Here is a 16585-nt window from a genome sequence, read left to right on the forward strand (position 1 = left end):
AATGGCAACCCACTCCAGTATTCTTGCCTGGAGAATCCTAGGGACGGCGGAGCCTGGTGAGCTGCCGTCTATGGGGTCGCACAGAGTCGGACACGACTGAAGCAACTTAGCATAGCATAGCATAGCATAGCATATTTTATATGATCATTGAATTTTAACATAAACATCTTTTTACTAGAAGATAAAAATAAATTTTAAATGAACTTGTTACTATATACTCTCAAGTTTTATACAAAATTAATGCAAAAGAAGTATAATATAAATGACTCTTTAGTTTTACTTTTTAACACAGTAAATTAGAAATAAGATCAATATGTCATGAATGAGCTCTCACAAACTTCACACTACTGTTTTTTGTAAAAATCTTCTACCAACACAATATTATAAATGGTATAACTAAAGTTAACAATTAAAATTCAAAAAATTTTTACACACAAGTATTCTGCAGCCCAACCCTGCAACTTGAAACCTAGTCTTTGTCCAAAGGACATTATGAATATACGTGGGAGAAATGCTTATCTTATCTCCCAGGTGTGATACTATAGATTATCCTAACAACACCTACCTCCAAAATATAAGTTCTTTGCCAGCTGTCATTTTATTTCAGATCTGAATGTAACAACTTTAGATGATTTATTTTAGTGGAAAAGACATTAGTAAACCTTAATCACTGTACTCAAATAAAGATTTTCTGAAATAATTTATTCATAAAAATATTAATTAGCCCCTGCCAATGAAGACAAGACTTTTTCTTGATTTATGCTCCAGTATATCACCCATGCACCTAGAAAATGCCTGCCATATGGTAAGTTTGCAGTAAATATTAATTGAATGAAAAATAATCTTTCCTCAGAAAGACAGACTTAAGTAAACCTACTTGGCTACAAAATTTTGCTCCCTAATTTATCTAAAAGAATAAATTATTTGCACCCAAAATATAATCCTAAAAACAGTTATATTAGTATTATATCAAACATAAAAACTATAAAAAAAAACAATTTGATGAATTTGGTTTCATAAAAAATATTATTGAAATAAATTAAAAAGTAAACAATAAGCCCCAAATATTAGCAACATATGACAAAGATTTAATGTCCTTAATATATAAGAATCTCCTATAAATCAAATTTCAAAATACTAATAGAATATAAAAAAATCATAATTCACCAAAGAATAAACACAAATAATCTGTTATCTATTCTACAAGTGATTTTATCTTACAAATGACTAAAGACTTTCAAATATAGTGAAATATTTTTCAATTACCTAATAGACTAATTATTAAAAGATATATAATATCCATTTTTGCTTAGTAAAACTGTTAGTCATTCAGTCATGTCCAACTCTGTGCAACCCTATGAACTGTAGCCTGCCAGGCTCCTCTGTCCATGGGATTCTCCAGGCATGAATACTGGAGTGGGTTGCCATGCCCTTCTCCAAGGGATCTTCCCAACCCAGGGATTGAATCTGGTTCTCCTGTATTGCAGGCAGATTCTTAACCATATGAATAAGGAATGATGGAAAATGGTCCCTGTTGTTGTATTATTTTAATACACCAACAGCATATATTTCCAAAGGATGATTAGACACTATTTGTCTAAAGACTTACATATATGCATTTTTGCCCCAACTATCCAAGTCTAGGAAGTTAACTAGGAAAATAATTAGAGAAACAAAACACTAGGGAAAACAGTCCTGAAAGTGTCCAGCTATTTAAACATAACCCCAGATTCTTTGACGTCTGTCAGGACGTGAAGTCCCTTTCCCCTTCTAAAATCTGGGCAGTGCTTCAGCCAAAGGAATACAGCAGAAATGACCCAAGGCTGGGTTATAAAACACAACTCAGCTTCTGCCTTTTTCACTGGAGTACATGTGTGGTATCTCAGTGTGCAAGATGAGAAACTCACCCACTCTGCACCGTGAGGAAACCCAGCCTCACGGGGAGGTGCTGCAGTCAGCAGTCCCGCCATCAGCTCCACCCGCCCGTCCCCAGCGAGCCTCGCTGAACCCACTCCCTCTCCGTTCCTCCCAGCCAAGCCCCAGCCCGTGTGGAGCAGAGGTAAGCCAGCCCTGCCGGGCCCTGAGCAACGTCCCCCCAGAATCAATGAACAGAAAAGAAACACTGTTTAACCTGCCAAGTTCGGGTGTAAAATATCTTCAGCAGAGATAACCAGAACACTCCATAGGAGGTAGTTAAATAAAGAAGGGCACAGCCTCAAAAGTTCTCAAAAACACTGTGTAGGTTTATATTTATGGACATGAAAATTGTGTACATTTTTAAAGCACAGTATTATACCTTTTGGGTAAAATTGTGTGTATTTTTTAACATATTCCCTCCATTAGAATACAAACTTGATAAAAGAGTGTACATTCCTGTACTTCCATTTTCTAGAACGATACCTGTAACATACTACAGCCTCAAACAACAAGTGCCTGCTCAGTTGCTCAGGCGTGTCTGACTCTCAGCGACCCCATGGACTGCAGCCCACCAGGCTCCTCGGTCCACGGAATTCTCCAGGCAAGGATCCTGGAGTGCTTCACCATGCCCTCCTCCAGGGGATCGTCTCAGCCCTGGGGGGTCAAACCCGGGTCTCCTGTGTCTCCTGAATTGGCAGGCAGGTTCTTTACTGCTGAGCCAAAGGGGAAGCCCCCAGACAACAAGGGTGTATAATGAAATTTTAAATGGTGCTTTCCACAGGTAATGAGATCATGTGGTTAATTTCTCATCTTCCTGAATTATCCAGGCTTTTTTATGATCATCTTAGAACATAATCATTTATTAATTTTTTATACTCATAAATCATTTCCATTAAAAGGGCTATCACATTGGGACAGTTTGTTAAAAACACAAAATACAACTAAGGAACCAGTTTCTTTTAAATATAGTTTAAAGGTGTTATATATGGTCTTGTGAAATGTAATTCTAAGGAACTTCACCTTAAGAAATTATTATAAATTTAGCACCTAATAAAGCGATCTCTCTTATTCAGTCTCAGCTATGGGGCAGCCACCAGCATACCTGTTTGTTTTGCAGAGCTCGCTGGAAAAGTCGGAGAAATGAAGCCAAGCTAAAGCGATACATGTTGTTAATTTTGGACAAGTCAGAGATAATGAAGTACATCTTGCTGGCACTCTCAGCCAGAGGGAGGTAGGCATCCCGTTCCTGTGGAACAAGGAGGGTGGGATAACACCTTAGTACCAGTGCTTTACTGCCACCTGCTGACTCCTGTGCACATCCTTACTCTGTCAACATACAGACAAGGAATAAAGATGAACCGTAGAAGTCTATAACTCAAATATCATAATCCAGCTTTTATATTTTTACATTTTTATACTTTTTTAAATCCTAAGATAATATATTTTTGTTTTATACTTTTATGAAACTACACCAATGTATTCTAAATACATCTCCACTCTGATTACAGAGTAGTACAAGGGTTGGTTTTAATGAAGACCAAGAACACATGTATTAGGAGAAAGAGGTAGACACTCGTATTAGGGTAAGACGAAATGGTAAACAGTTGTGACCAGAGGTCACGCAGGTCATGTGGACAGCATGGCACTACAGCTATCCCTGCAGTGGAGAAAAGTCAGAACAATGAATGCAGCATGCGGTACTGGTACCAACAGAACACTGATGGACGCAGAGGTAGAGGAGAAGACTGCAATTAAGGGTCCCCATTAAGATAACAGAGCACCTAGCACTGTTCAACATAAGCATAAAATGAACCAAAAAGCACAAGGGCTTTCGTTCTGACTGAAGGTAAAGGATGATAAAGATGAAAGAATCATAGGATTAAATGGCCATGAGGTTATGAATGGAACTCTGAGAAACTTATGCCATTCTGATCAAAGAAACAGGATTATAAATATGATAATTGGCAAAATTATGTGTGTGACTCAGGGATGCCTGTTCAGCAAGAGAAGACACAGAAAGGTCAGAATCCTTCTGGCGGAGAGGGACAGGTAAGACCTCTGCCAATGTCAGTAGTGGTACAGACGGTGGGGTGACTGGTGTGAAAAGAGGCTGTAAGCCTGTTCTAAATCTGGTTTCAACAGAGCTCTTTCTCAAGGGAAGTAAGAAATCTATGTATATGCAGAATTTGAGCAAGAACTGAAAAACACCTAAAATAAAATTTGGAAAAGTCATTCAAGGAAATAGGAAAGAATTAAAGGATGTCAGTAAGGGTCCAAGTCAGGTTGGAGACTGAGAATTCACAGTAACATTCATCTTTATTACTTTTCTTCAGCAAATCTCTGTCACCAAATGTAGCAGAAAAAAAATACATTGTACTGATACAGGGTTGAAGTTTTACTCTACCAAATGTTAAAATAATAAAGTAAAAAGGATTTTAACTATTTATAAGAAAAGAGTTCAGTCATCACATTCATAGGGTAGAAGATGAAAAGGGAAGAAAGATGTTTTTAATGGAAAAATAACTTTTAACTCTTTTATTTATACACTAATTTGCCTTAAGAAATGTTTCAGGAATGGCAAAGATGCTCTTTAATACTCATTAAACACAAAAACACATTCAGTTTCAATTTCATTACAAATTTATAGCAAAGATCCGTCTAGTCAAGGTTATGGTTTTTCCAGTGGTCATGTATGGATGTGAGAGTTGGACTATAAAGAAAGCTGAGCGCTGAAGAATTGATGCTTTTGAACTGTGGTGTTGAAGAAGACTTTTGAGAGTCCCTTGGACTGCAAGGAGATCCAACCAGTCCATCCTAAAGGAGATCAGTCCTGGGTGTTCATTGGAGGGACTGATGTTGAGGCTGAAGCTCCAATACTTTGGCCACCTAGCGAGAAGAGCTGACTCATTTGAAAAGACCCTGATGCTGGGAAGGATTGAGGGCAGGAGGAGAAGGGGATGATAGAGGATAAGATGGTTGGATGGCATCACCAACTCAATGGGCCTGAGTTTGAGTAAACTCCAGGAGTTGGTGATGGACAGGGAGGCCTGCTGTGCTGCAGTTCATGGGGTCGCAAAGAGTCAGACACGACTGAGCAACTGAACTGAACTGAGAACTCTCGTGTGCCTGAGTGCTCAGCCATGTTCAACTCTTTGCGACTCCACGGACTGTAGCTCACCAGGCTCCTCTGTTCAAGGAATCCTCCAGGCAAGAATACTGGAGTGGGGTGCCATTTCCTCCTTCAGAGGATCTTCCCAACCCACGGGCTGAACCTGCATCTCTTGCATCTCCTGCACTGGCAGGCTGCTTCTTTACCACTGCACCACCTGGGCTTCTCTACGACTCTAGATCATGTGCCAGAAATCAGTGGTACTCAGCAGGGGACAAAAATGACCAGCACTCTTTACCCTTGATACACTCAAAATCTATCACCTTCTCCCTAATAAAAAGAATTAGACCCAAGGATCTGGTATTTTTGAATAGCTTTCTTTTTTGCAGTCATCATTCCCCTGAAGTCTTGATACTATAATTTTTATCATATTAACACAAACATTTAAGAAAACAATATAAGATCATAAAGAAGAAAATATTTACTTGATCAAGAGAAATTTGCAGTTTGTAAGATTCTTTAAGTGACTCCTGAATAAGTGCACTGCTTGCTTTTGTCTGATTCAAAGATTCAATCAAATCTTTATTTTCCAAAATATTACCTTGAGATGTGGCAAGTGTCTGTAGAAAAAATAATAAAATAATATGAACATTATTATATATACTAAAATGATCAATTATAGGAAGTCCAAGTTAAATACTATTAATTTGATGATGTTTATGGGAACTTACATACTTTTAAAAGAATTTCAATATTTTACAGCCTTGTATATGAAAAGATATTGCAAATCACTAGATGATACTATATCATTAAAGCATTTTATATATATTAACGTTATCAGTTTAATAAAAAGAAAAACCACTTAAAGTTACAGATCAAATTATAATAATCTCATGCTACTTTTGAATGTTGTTCGGAGCATATAATTAAACATTAATGAAATACAGTATAAAGACAGTATTAGTTAAAAATCACTTATCTTAAACATTACTCCCAAGTCTCATATTCCAAGATATCTACCCTTTTTCTGTTTGAATTTTGATTTTAATATATATATTGATATTCTTCTGATACAACCAAAAACATGCTGAAGGTTTTATAACCTTTAAAAAAAAGCATTTGATTATAATCAAAATAATGTAATATGATCAACATCCCGAATAACTAAATTTTACCTCTAAAAGAGATTCTTCAAGCTTAGCTAACTGTATTTTCTTATCTTCTTCTTGTTGTAATAGTTTTGTTTTCTGTTCCTCTAAATCAGGTTTCTCATGTTGAATAGTTAATGCCAAAAGCTTTATAAAAAAAAAAAGGCCAAGGTTATTCTAACAATAAAGGTCAAGCAAGACAAACCAAAGTGAAAACTTCCCACAAACAGACCTTATGTTTGATTGGATATTACAAATATACTACTCTGTACACTTGATTCTTTCTAGTTAAACATATGAGACACCTCCAGAATTATTTCTGACAAAAGAGGCAAAATGAATAGTGAAGCTAACTGATAAAATGTTACATATTATAAAAACAGCTGTAAGAAATTACATCACTTAACATATCAGCATCTAATATTCAGTTCTTAGATTATATATAAAAACTATAGAAGCTAACTTTTTCATGGTAATTAGTCACAAAAAGAAATAAAGAAATATCTTACTTAAAATCACAATGAGATACCATATCATACCTATTAAGATGGCTACAATTAAAAAGATGAATAATAATAAATGTTGTAACTATGTGTAAAAAGAGACACCATCATATACTACTAGCAGGAAACTAAAATTGTGCAGCTACTTTGGAAATTTTTTTCTATTCCTCAAGAATTTAAACATAATGTTACCATAGTGAAAATCACTCAGTCATGTCCAACTCTTTGTGACCCCATGGACTATACAGCCCATGGAATTCTCCAGGCCAGAATACTGGAGTGGGTAGCTGTTCCCTTCTCCAGGGTATCTTCTCAATCCAGGGATTGAACCCAGGTCTCCCGCCTTGCAGGCAGATTCTTTACCAGTGAGCCACTAGGGAAGCCCAAGAATACTACAGTTGGTAGCCTATCCCTTTCTCCAGGGGATTCCTTCCAACCCAGGAATTGAATTGGGGTCTCCTGCATTACAGGCCGATTCTTTACCAGCCAAACTAGCAGGGAAGCATTGTTGCCATGAGACACTGATACCATAAGACCCAGAAATTTCACTGAAAAAAAAAAACCCACTAAAATGTAAACTTTCAAGGGTCAATCATATGATACATGAACTGAATCTTAATAAACTTGCTGAAGACTGCTATGTCAAATTCTTAAATTTAAAACTTTAAAATAGGGAATGACATGTGCATGTCATAAAATATGCTAATGTAAAATCTACTGTATAAATATGTTTAATTATTTCTCATTAAAGTAATACCTAAATAGCCCTTTTTAGCAATTACGGTGATCTTTTATATAGAGGAAGCCATTCTGTCAAATTCTGCCAACTTTTGAGTAATTTGGACTTTGTTTTATTTATAACAAGAATCATCAAGGCTATCAAACGACATTGTTGATGAAAATATGCAGTGAGTCATCTAGTATGGTAAGAAAAATATTTAAAAAGAGTGTTTTAAAAATTACAATAAAGTAAATAAAAAATCACAGCAAATATATATGCTACCATTTGAATCAAAAGAAAAAATATAGTATATATTTTTATATAGTATATATAGTATAGTATATATATATATATATATATATATATATATAGTATATACTATTGTTTAGTGAGTAAAAAAACAGGATGATACTAAAAAATCAACAGGATATTTTTAAAAAGGAAATAAAATGAGTAACTGAGTGTGTAAGCAAAAGTCTGTACATGAAAATTATTTTGCAGTTCATGCAATAATTATAAACTGTAATAAGCCATACACAGAAAAAGAGAATTCAAACATACAAATGTTCTGGTCAAAAACAATGTTGGATTTGGAATCAAAGATACTCAACTAGCTGAATAAGTCAACTAAATGCAATTTTAACACTCAAACTTCAGTTTTCACAATTAAAAAAAAATAAAGTTACCAATCTTGGTGTTTATGATCCTTCCATTTCTCTAATTCTAACAAATATAAGTAGACTGTAAAATTAAGGTTTTACTGGAAGAAGTAGCAATTTGACATTAGCAACAAATATATAATTCTAACACTAATGGAAAATGAAATAAACCCAAATGTGTTGCTGATTTCCAAGTATATTTTCAAAATTATGAGTTTAAATGCTAATCAGTTTAACAAAATAGCTTCTCACTCAAAGTATTTCATGAGTATACAAAGAAGATTTCTAAGATTTCTAAGGCAAATTATGATTGTCTACATATACCTGTCCTCGTAATCCACTTCTTGTTGTAGTAAAGTTAACCTCAGTAACAATGGAAGCTGCATCCGGTGGAATAAAGGGATTTGGGCTTCTTGTGGACAAAAACAGGCGAAACTCTTCATTATAGTCGATAATTTTGTCACCTATTTGTACCACATAACGTGGTCCTATTTTTTAAAATGACACAATTAGCTGATCTGAATATTCAGTATTTTGCTACATGACATTAAAAAATACAATTTTGTAGTACTTCTAAATAGTTTTACTACAGGCTTTTCAATACAGTCCAAAAGACAGCAACAGTGAGGCTACCCAAAAGACCGTTAACAAGAATGCTCTACTAATCAGTCAGCACTTAGGCAAACAAGGGTAAATAATACTTATTAAGACAGTCCTAGGATATTGAAGCATCAAAAGAATATCTACTTATATTTAATATGTGCTCACTTATGTATGACTCTTTGCGACCCCATGAACCCTCTGTCCATGGGATTTTCCAGGCAAGAATACTTACTGGTTGCCATTTCCTTCTCCAGGGATACAGTTTTAATATTAACTATATGTTTCATATTATCAAATTTTCTGAAATGTTTGATTATAGATGACAAAAATGGAAACGCTTAAGTATTCTCTACTTCAAAATTTATCAGTTTCAAAGTGTTTATTGTGCTAGTACTTAAGATGTAACACTTAAAAACAGAATGACCTGGTAAAACCTGGAAAAAGCAACATATAAGTAATTGCAAAGAATCCACTATTAATGTCAAAAAGGATTTATTCAGACTGTCATGCACAGGAGCTTTGCAACAAGTGAAACAGAAAAAATAAACTTCTGCCTCATAAAGAAGCTTTTTATATTCTAATATAAATAATGATTTTAATTATATATCATATACAGAAAACTCAATCAACTATTACACCCATTATTTATGATTTCAACTGATAAAAGTAAATAATTTTTTAGGTAAAAAAACACACATTATCAAAGATTATTTTCTAATGTTACGAAAACCAATGTAAATAATTTTTGAGAATCCTAGATTTTAAAATTTCACTTAACTTTTTAAACTTAATGTGATAAGAATTCAAAACACACTTTATGAAAGAGGATATTCAAAGGATCAAAAAAAAAATCATAATAATATTGAAAGAAAATACAAATTTAAAGATTCAATGTAATAACTATATACCAAATAGAATGATTCAAAACAATACAAGCAAAATAAATGCAATGAAAACTAATCTAAGGACATCATAGTAAAATCACTGAAAACCAATGACAAACAAAAATTATAAATTATCCAGAGAAAAATGATGTATCACTTACAAAAAAGCAACAATAAACCAGCAGGCAATTTCTCAATAGGGATGACATAAACTAGAATACGATGCAATAAAAATCTTAAAGTGCTACAGAAAATAGCTGTCAACCTAGAATTCTGTTAGATATGTTAGATACAGAGAAAAAAGATCACTTAAAAATGAAAAAAAAAAGCTTGTTTTCAACAGATCTGCACTAAATGAAATGATAAAGGAAATTCTTCAGATAGAAAAAAATAATCCCTAGAGGAAATGAGACAATGGAGATACTGGGAGAACACCATAAAAGTTAAACATGTATAAATACAGATCTTAAAATCAGTAATTATAACATCATATGGAGCATGATAATGCAGCACAATAATGATGCAAAGGCAAGTATGAGGTGTATAGAATTAAAGATCATAGAAAAGTGGTAAGCATTTATCTATATTAATAAAGTTAAGTCACAGATGCATATTGTTATACACAGAGTAGCCATGAAAAATAAACATTTGATTAAAAATCAATCAGGCTAATTAAAAAACAGCATTAGTTATTGCAAGAATTGGTTAACTAAATTATACATTACAAGAAAGTAAGATTGTCTCATGAATAGAAATAAAAAACCAAATGATACACTATTTATGAGAAACATATTTTACGAAGAAAACCAACAGAAAGTTTAAAGTAAAAGAATTCAAAAATATTGCAATACCAATCTTCAAATTAGTGTAATTATTCTAACACCAAATTCTAAAACTTGAGATATTTCTAGAGACAAATGACAGTTGATAAAGAAACTAACCAAACAAAGATAGCACATATCCAAATATGTATGTATCCAAACACATAGCTTCAAAATATTTAAAATAAAAATTGACAGAACTGAAAAGCAAATCCAAAATCCTATGAGACTTTTTTTCTCAATACATAACAGGACGAATAGAAGTAAAAAGTAAAGATATAGAAAGTCTAAGCATTACAATTAGCAAACATTTATGAAAATTAGCCAATGCCAGATCATAAAGAAAACTTCAATAGGACTTAAAAAACTGAACACTTCAGAATAAGTTTTCTGACCACAATAGAGCTAAGCTAGAAACCAATCACAAAAGAATACCTAGAAAATATCCAACTCCCGGGAAATTAAACAAAAAAGCATTAAGTAACTTATGAATTTTTAAAAAAATACAGACCAAAACTTGTGGTATAAAGCTGAAGAAGGGCTTAGCAGAAAATTTATAGATAGAAATAAATATGTTAGAAAAAAGAAAATATTGAATTATCAATGCTTTTTATTTCTATTTTAAGAATCTAGGAAAAAAGACAACCAAACAAAATCTAAAGAAAATATTAGAAATAAAATAAATAAAAAACAAAAATTGAAAGTACAACAGAGAAAATTAACAAAGCTAAAAACCGATATTTGAAAAGATCAATAAAGCTCATACACTATTATCAAGACTGACCAAAGAAAAAAAGAAAATATTGAAAACCTCACTGAAGTTTTAAAGTTACAAGAATATTATATAAATATACACCAATACATTTGACAAATTAGATGCAATAGACAAATACCTAAAAAAAATTAACCTAAGTTGACCTATACACAAAAGACAGAACACAAACAAAACAACATTAACCCAGGGATAAGAAATGCAAATGGCAAAGCAGGAGGATGCAGAACACATCAAAAACATGTCTACATGTGAAACAGTCCTCACTGAAAACCACCTGCAGAACTAGAAGATGTAAAAACACAGATTTGGGTAAAAAGGCGTGGGAAGTGACCAGGTCTGGAGCGGTGCCCCTAAGAGGCGACTCAGAAGAGGGATCACACAGGCAGAGCTCCTCCCGAGGGAGTAGGTGGTCTGAGTCACAAACCACGCAAAGGTCTTGTCCAAAGGTCTGACACTGAGAAACGGGTCTCCACGCTGCCAGGAGGGCTGCTGGGACTAACAGGAGGACAGTGAGGAGCCTGGACGCCGTTCACGAGGAGCCACGGTACATGCTCCTAAACCAGGGGAGAGAGTGGATTAACACTGCATGGGTGGCTGACTGTGCTCCTGTGACGGCTTCAGCACGCACCCCAATCCAAGTCCAGCAACCGCTCAACTAGGGTGAGGGCTGCTACCGATGAGGAGAAAGCTCAGCTGGGAAAAAGAAAACTCAGACCTAAAGAAATGTCTGAGCGAGGTGGGAACAGTTCTCACAGGCAGCACCTCGGAGCAGCCACGATTTCGCCTGTGGTAAGACATCCACGATTTGTACCCAGACCAACGCCAAGTGCCCATCCAACCCCTCTTCTCCAGGCACGGCTCCCCTCCTGGGAAAGGAGGCTGGTGCCGGATCGGGAGGGAACACACTTAAATTAAGGGGATGGAGCCAGCTCAGACCCAACCTTCAAAACTTCTGCTCCAACCACTTGGGAACAGGCCCTATCCCCTCCAGAGCCAGCGATGGCCCCGGAGCAGAGGACAAGCCCCAGATACACCTGGCTGTGAACGGACGACTCCACCTCCAGCCTAACCTCCTGCAGGGTGACAGCTGCCAGCAAACCAGAGGAAAGGCGGCTTGTGTGTTTTCGTCAGTTTCGGCTCGCCGCCCACGGAAGCCTCTGCGCACAGGCAGACTGCAGAGGGCCACTCCCGCACAAAGGCACGCGCTAGAGACTGCAACCGAAGCAGTGCAGGCCCACCTCCAGAAACAAGAAAAATCGCAAAAGAACAACCAAACCTAGCATCTGGAGGCCTTAGAAAATAAACAACAAATAAGGCCCAAAGTCAGTAGAGACTTTGAGGAGGAACTATACCTTGTTCTTCTTTTGGATCAATACATATTTGAAGCGATTTTTGAACTGCATAAATTTGAGGAGAAGTACATTCTATTCCTATTATTTGTACCTGTTTCGACATCACTATGCAGAAAGGCAGTTTATACTGCTTAGATTAAGAACACAGGGATACAAATGAACTTGGACACGAGCTTTGCTTTATGTCATTTTAGGACAACCATCCTCTGTCCTCAGCGGAAATGTACAATAACAAATGACTATTCACGAGGAACTCAAAACTGTGGAAAAGGACAATGTGAAGTATAATCAAAGGGGATAACAGACTTCAATTGAAGTCATATGAACACATCCAACTCTGGATTGAAGGTGGAAAAAGTAAGGTAGGGTCAGACTTTAACTGCCTTTTTCTCAGTGAAATGAACAGAAATTAACAAATTCACCCAAGCCAGCCCTGAACAACTATCTGGAATAGTAGTTCATCACGTGAACCAATCATGATATAGAATATTATCATTTTTCAGCAGATTCAATTTTAGGGGACCTCGTCAAACTCCATTCTCAGACAATGCAGCAGATACAGTTAAGATCTAACACCACTCAGAGCTCATTGAGACATATTTAATGAGCCCAAGGGACAACATATAGACTATAAAGAGAGTCAAATTCACATGATCACAAGATTCCTTTCGACTCCCTTTAAGATAGTATAGCAAAAGGTGGTCCAACAGATCTGAATTAGCTTCAGTAAAGAACAGACTGAGATCCGAGACTGAACTCTGGGAGGTAACTGCAGGTTACATCAGCAACAGTCCCACTCCTAGAGTTCTTTCCATAACATCAACCACTGCTCGGCCAAGCGTGCCTATTTGTGGGATAAAAGGTGATCAATAAATAGTGCAGGCTTTGCTATTTCTTCACTTTGCCCCCAATAACTCCAATTTTCTAAACTTTGTGGTGCTAGCAAAGTGTGTCATGTAAGTAAGTATGTATTTACATATAAATACATGTCTATGTATGTCCACATATACACTCTGCACAACTTGCAAAGTCTAAGGGCATTACTTCTTAATATCAAAGTCTGGGTTAGGTGCCAGCACAGAAAAGAGATGATGTAACAATCTAAGACCAGCATTCTTAGGGAGACTGGCTTGCACGGCTCTTAACCGCCATCTGGGAATTTGGGATTTTGTTAAGTTTCTTGCATTTCCCAGAACAGGTAAGAGTAGCTCACTGTGCTTAAACTGTCTGTATAAACAAAATGGTGTATGGTGAACACCTGCTTTCCTTTGGGAAGTCGGGAATTTTGCTCCCTGCTAGGCAGACTATGCTTACATAATCAGCCCCATTAAAAACTCTGGACACTGAGTCTCTAGTAAGCTTTCTTGGTAGACAACTTACATACGTGTTGTCACAACTTGTCCTAGGGGAATTAAGCACAGCCTGAGTGACTCCAGTGAAAGAAGACTCTTGGAATTTGCACCTGGTTTCTTGACTCCTGACTTCACCCTATGTGCCTTTCCTCTTTGCTGACTTTGCTTTGTAGCCTTTCCCCACAATAAATATAAGCCATGAGTGTAACCATGTGCTGAGTCCCTTGAGCCTTCCTAGTAAGACACTGTACCAAGGAATGGTGTGGGAGACCCTGATATGGCACTTCTTGTATAAACACACTTTAATTAAAAGTTTTTTAATTGCTCTTACTATTAAATTCTGACATTACTATCATCCACCCCCCCAAAAAAGTTTTCATATCCTCAGACTCAGTGGAAAGACAAAAAAAAGTCAAAGTTAGTTGTGAAGTTAATTATTTTGTATTTAAAAAATAGTTACTCTCTGGAAACTGTCAAATATTCATTTACCTTGAGCTACCAGATCTCGTCTCAATAGTGGATAAAGTACAGGTTCTACACCATCCATTTCTTGTATGATAAGGGTTTTCCCAAAACGTACTGCCAACTCAAGAGCTGTGATAAAGTTACTATCCTAAGAGAATAAATAAGAATACATATGAATTCCTCTATTGCCTTAGATTTACAAAGGTCATATAGATATTGAAAATATTAACAGGAATAATACAAACATTTTAAAATCAATGTTAATAAATGATTCGTAACTGCCTTCATCAACTTATAAGTATCTGATGATGAACCAAGTTAATTGGATAAATTATCAAATAAATTCATAAATAATTTAAATAAATATATTAGAAAAATAAGAATTTTAGATTAATAATAAAAACGGCCTTTAAAATTTTCTAGAATTTCAAATTGATGCAGAAAAAATTTTCAAATTCTATATGCAATAATTTACTCATCTATTAATAAAAACTATTTATATTCAATATCAAACATTGAATGGAGTTACAAAGACAAGCTGATGAATTCTAGTAAACTTATCTTGCTGTGATAGTTCTAATTATTTTGAAAAGAAATGTTTAGACAAAATTTTATAACCATGAAAGAATTTTTAGGCTTTCTGGGTAGGCAAAAAGTCACTTTAAATACTACTCCAGTTCTCCAATTTTGTTTTAAAAAATTAAATATTTGGATAATAATTATTATCTAAATATCCTACTACAACCATAAGTGACATTAAATATTTTATATATTATATAAATAATTACATATTACAATTATTCTTAAACACAAATGAGTTAGATATCCCCATTTGATAACTGAAGAATATTTTAAAGAGGTAATCTTTCAAGCATCTGAATTAAAATGATTAAAATTGATTACATTAAAATTGATTAATAAATTAATCATGCATTAGGACTATCTCAAAAAAAATGAAAAATAATTTCTTTGGCAAGATAAATATGACACCAAGAAGTCACTACACAAAACACTATTACACTTTATTGACCAATTGTCAAATCTCGGATACCACACAAATGATCATTGCTGAGTTACATGAAGAGGAAATTTAAAAGTCCAGGGGTTTTCCTAAGTCCCTAAGTAACTTACTTCTATAGTACCATTCTCTAGCACTTAACTTTAATCATAATTTACTATAAATGCTTACTTGTTTAGTGTAACTAATTACTTAATTGCCATCTCCATAAGGGCATGAACTGTGACTATTAACTTATAAATTCCTGGGGCTTAGATCAATACCTTGCATATAGAAGGAATCAAACAAAGATTCGTATTCCTTTTTACAAATTATAAAACTAAAGCTAAGAAAGCTACATTTCTTTCCCCAGGGCCCATGCCAGGTAAGTTATGAGAACTCGGTTTGAACCTATGTTTTCTGATTACAGACCCAGAGTTCTTGTCACCATAAGATGCCACTACTCCATTACTACTTGGTATCTAAATTATAAGTAATACACACCTGCTGGTTAATAACTTCCAAGCGTGAGTCTTTCAAATGTGTCTTTAACCATTCTGTAGCTTGGGAAGAAGGATCGATAAGAAATGGGCATACTCGACTCTAATGAAAAAAAAAACAATTATAAGCTTTCACTAAATGAAAATAATTTCCTAAAAATTATTAAACAATTAATGAGTGAGTTTTTCTCTCAGGTTTTGAAGAACACAATATACAACTATAATGAGGAAATGAAGGTAGTTTTGAGCTCCACTGGAGGCTAAATTAATAAATTTTACCAGAAATGAATACTAGGTAATTAAATTTAACCACAGTAAAGTTAGAATATAGTCTTGTTTACTACTCAGTAACACAGAAAGTGTCCATCAACAGCACAGTAAGCAAGAGCTCTAGTCCTAAGGAGATGCCATCTGCACTTCTCTTTTTGGTTTTAAAATACACAAGTCATTCCCTAAGCTTAGATACTCTTTGGTTGAATAAACGTAGTAAGAGCTAATCATAAAAGTATTGCTGAAACAATCAGTGATATAATTATTTATATTTTAAGAGTAATTTTTCTAAAGTAGTATACATAATTACTATTACAAAAGGATTATCCTAGAAGAGAAAATTACATAAGATGATTGGTTAAGATCTAACTAACTAGGAACTAAATTTATTACTTAACACCTTGCACTAACTAAGCTCTGAAACAAACATAAAATTAGAAAACTACATACACAATGCCACCCAGCAAATGAAAGGAAGCCAATTATATATTTATATATCTTTATATATA

General features: G+C 34.9%; 1 protein-coding gene across 3 annotated transcripts in view; it reads right to left on the reverse strand.

The window, feature by feature from the left end:
• Positions 1-16585, reverse strand: part of DYNC2H1 (dynein cytoplasmic 2 heavy chain 1) — a 362922-nt gene that overhangs the window by 178409 nt on the left and 167928 nt on the right. For all 3 annotated transcript variants that reach the window (XM_081541773.1, XM_081541771.1, XM_081541772.1), the window contains 6 exons: positions 15811-15909; positions 14334-14457; positions 8382-8545; positions 6202-6321; positions 5512-5646; positions 3020-3163 (listed from right to left, as the gene is read on the reverse strand). In XM_081541773.1, coding sequence (XP_081397899.1) covers positions 3020-3163; positions 5512-5646; positions 6202-6321; positions 8382-8545; positions 14334-14457; positions 15811-15909 — 786 coding nt within the window. The remainder of the gene's footprint in view (positions 1-3019; positions 3164-5511; positions 5647-6201; positions 6322-8381; positions 8546-14333; positions 14458-15810; positions 15910-16585) is intronic.

The sequence above is a fragment of the Giraffa tippelskirchi genome, chromosome 11 (genome assembly GCF_054371585.1).
Source record: "Giraffa tippelskirchi isolate mGirTip1 chromosome 11, T2T-mGirTip1v1.2.pri, whole genome shotgun sequence".
NCBI classification, from domain to species: domain Eukaryota; kingdom Metazoa; phylum Chordata; class Mammalia; order Artiodactyla; family Giraffidae; genus Giraffa; species Giraffa tippelskirchi.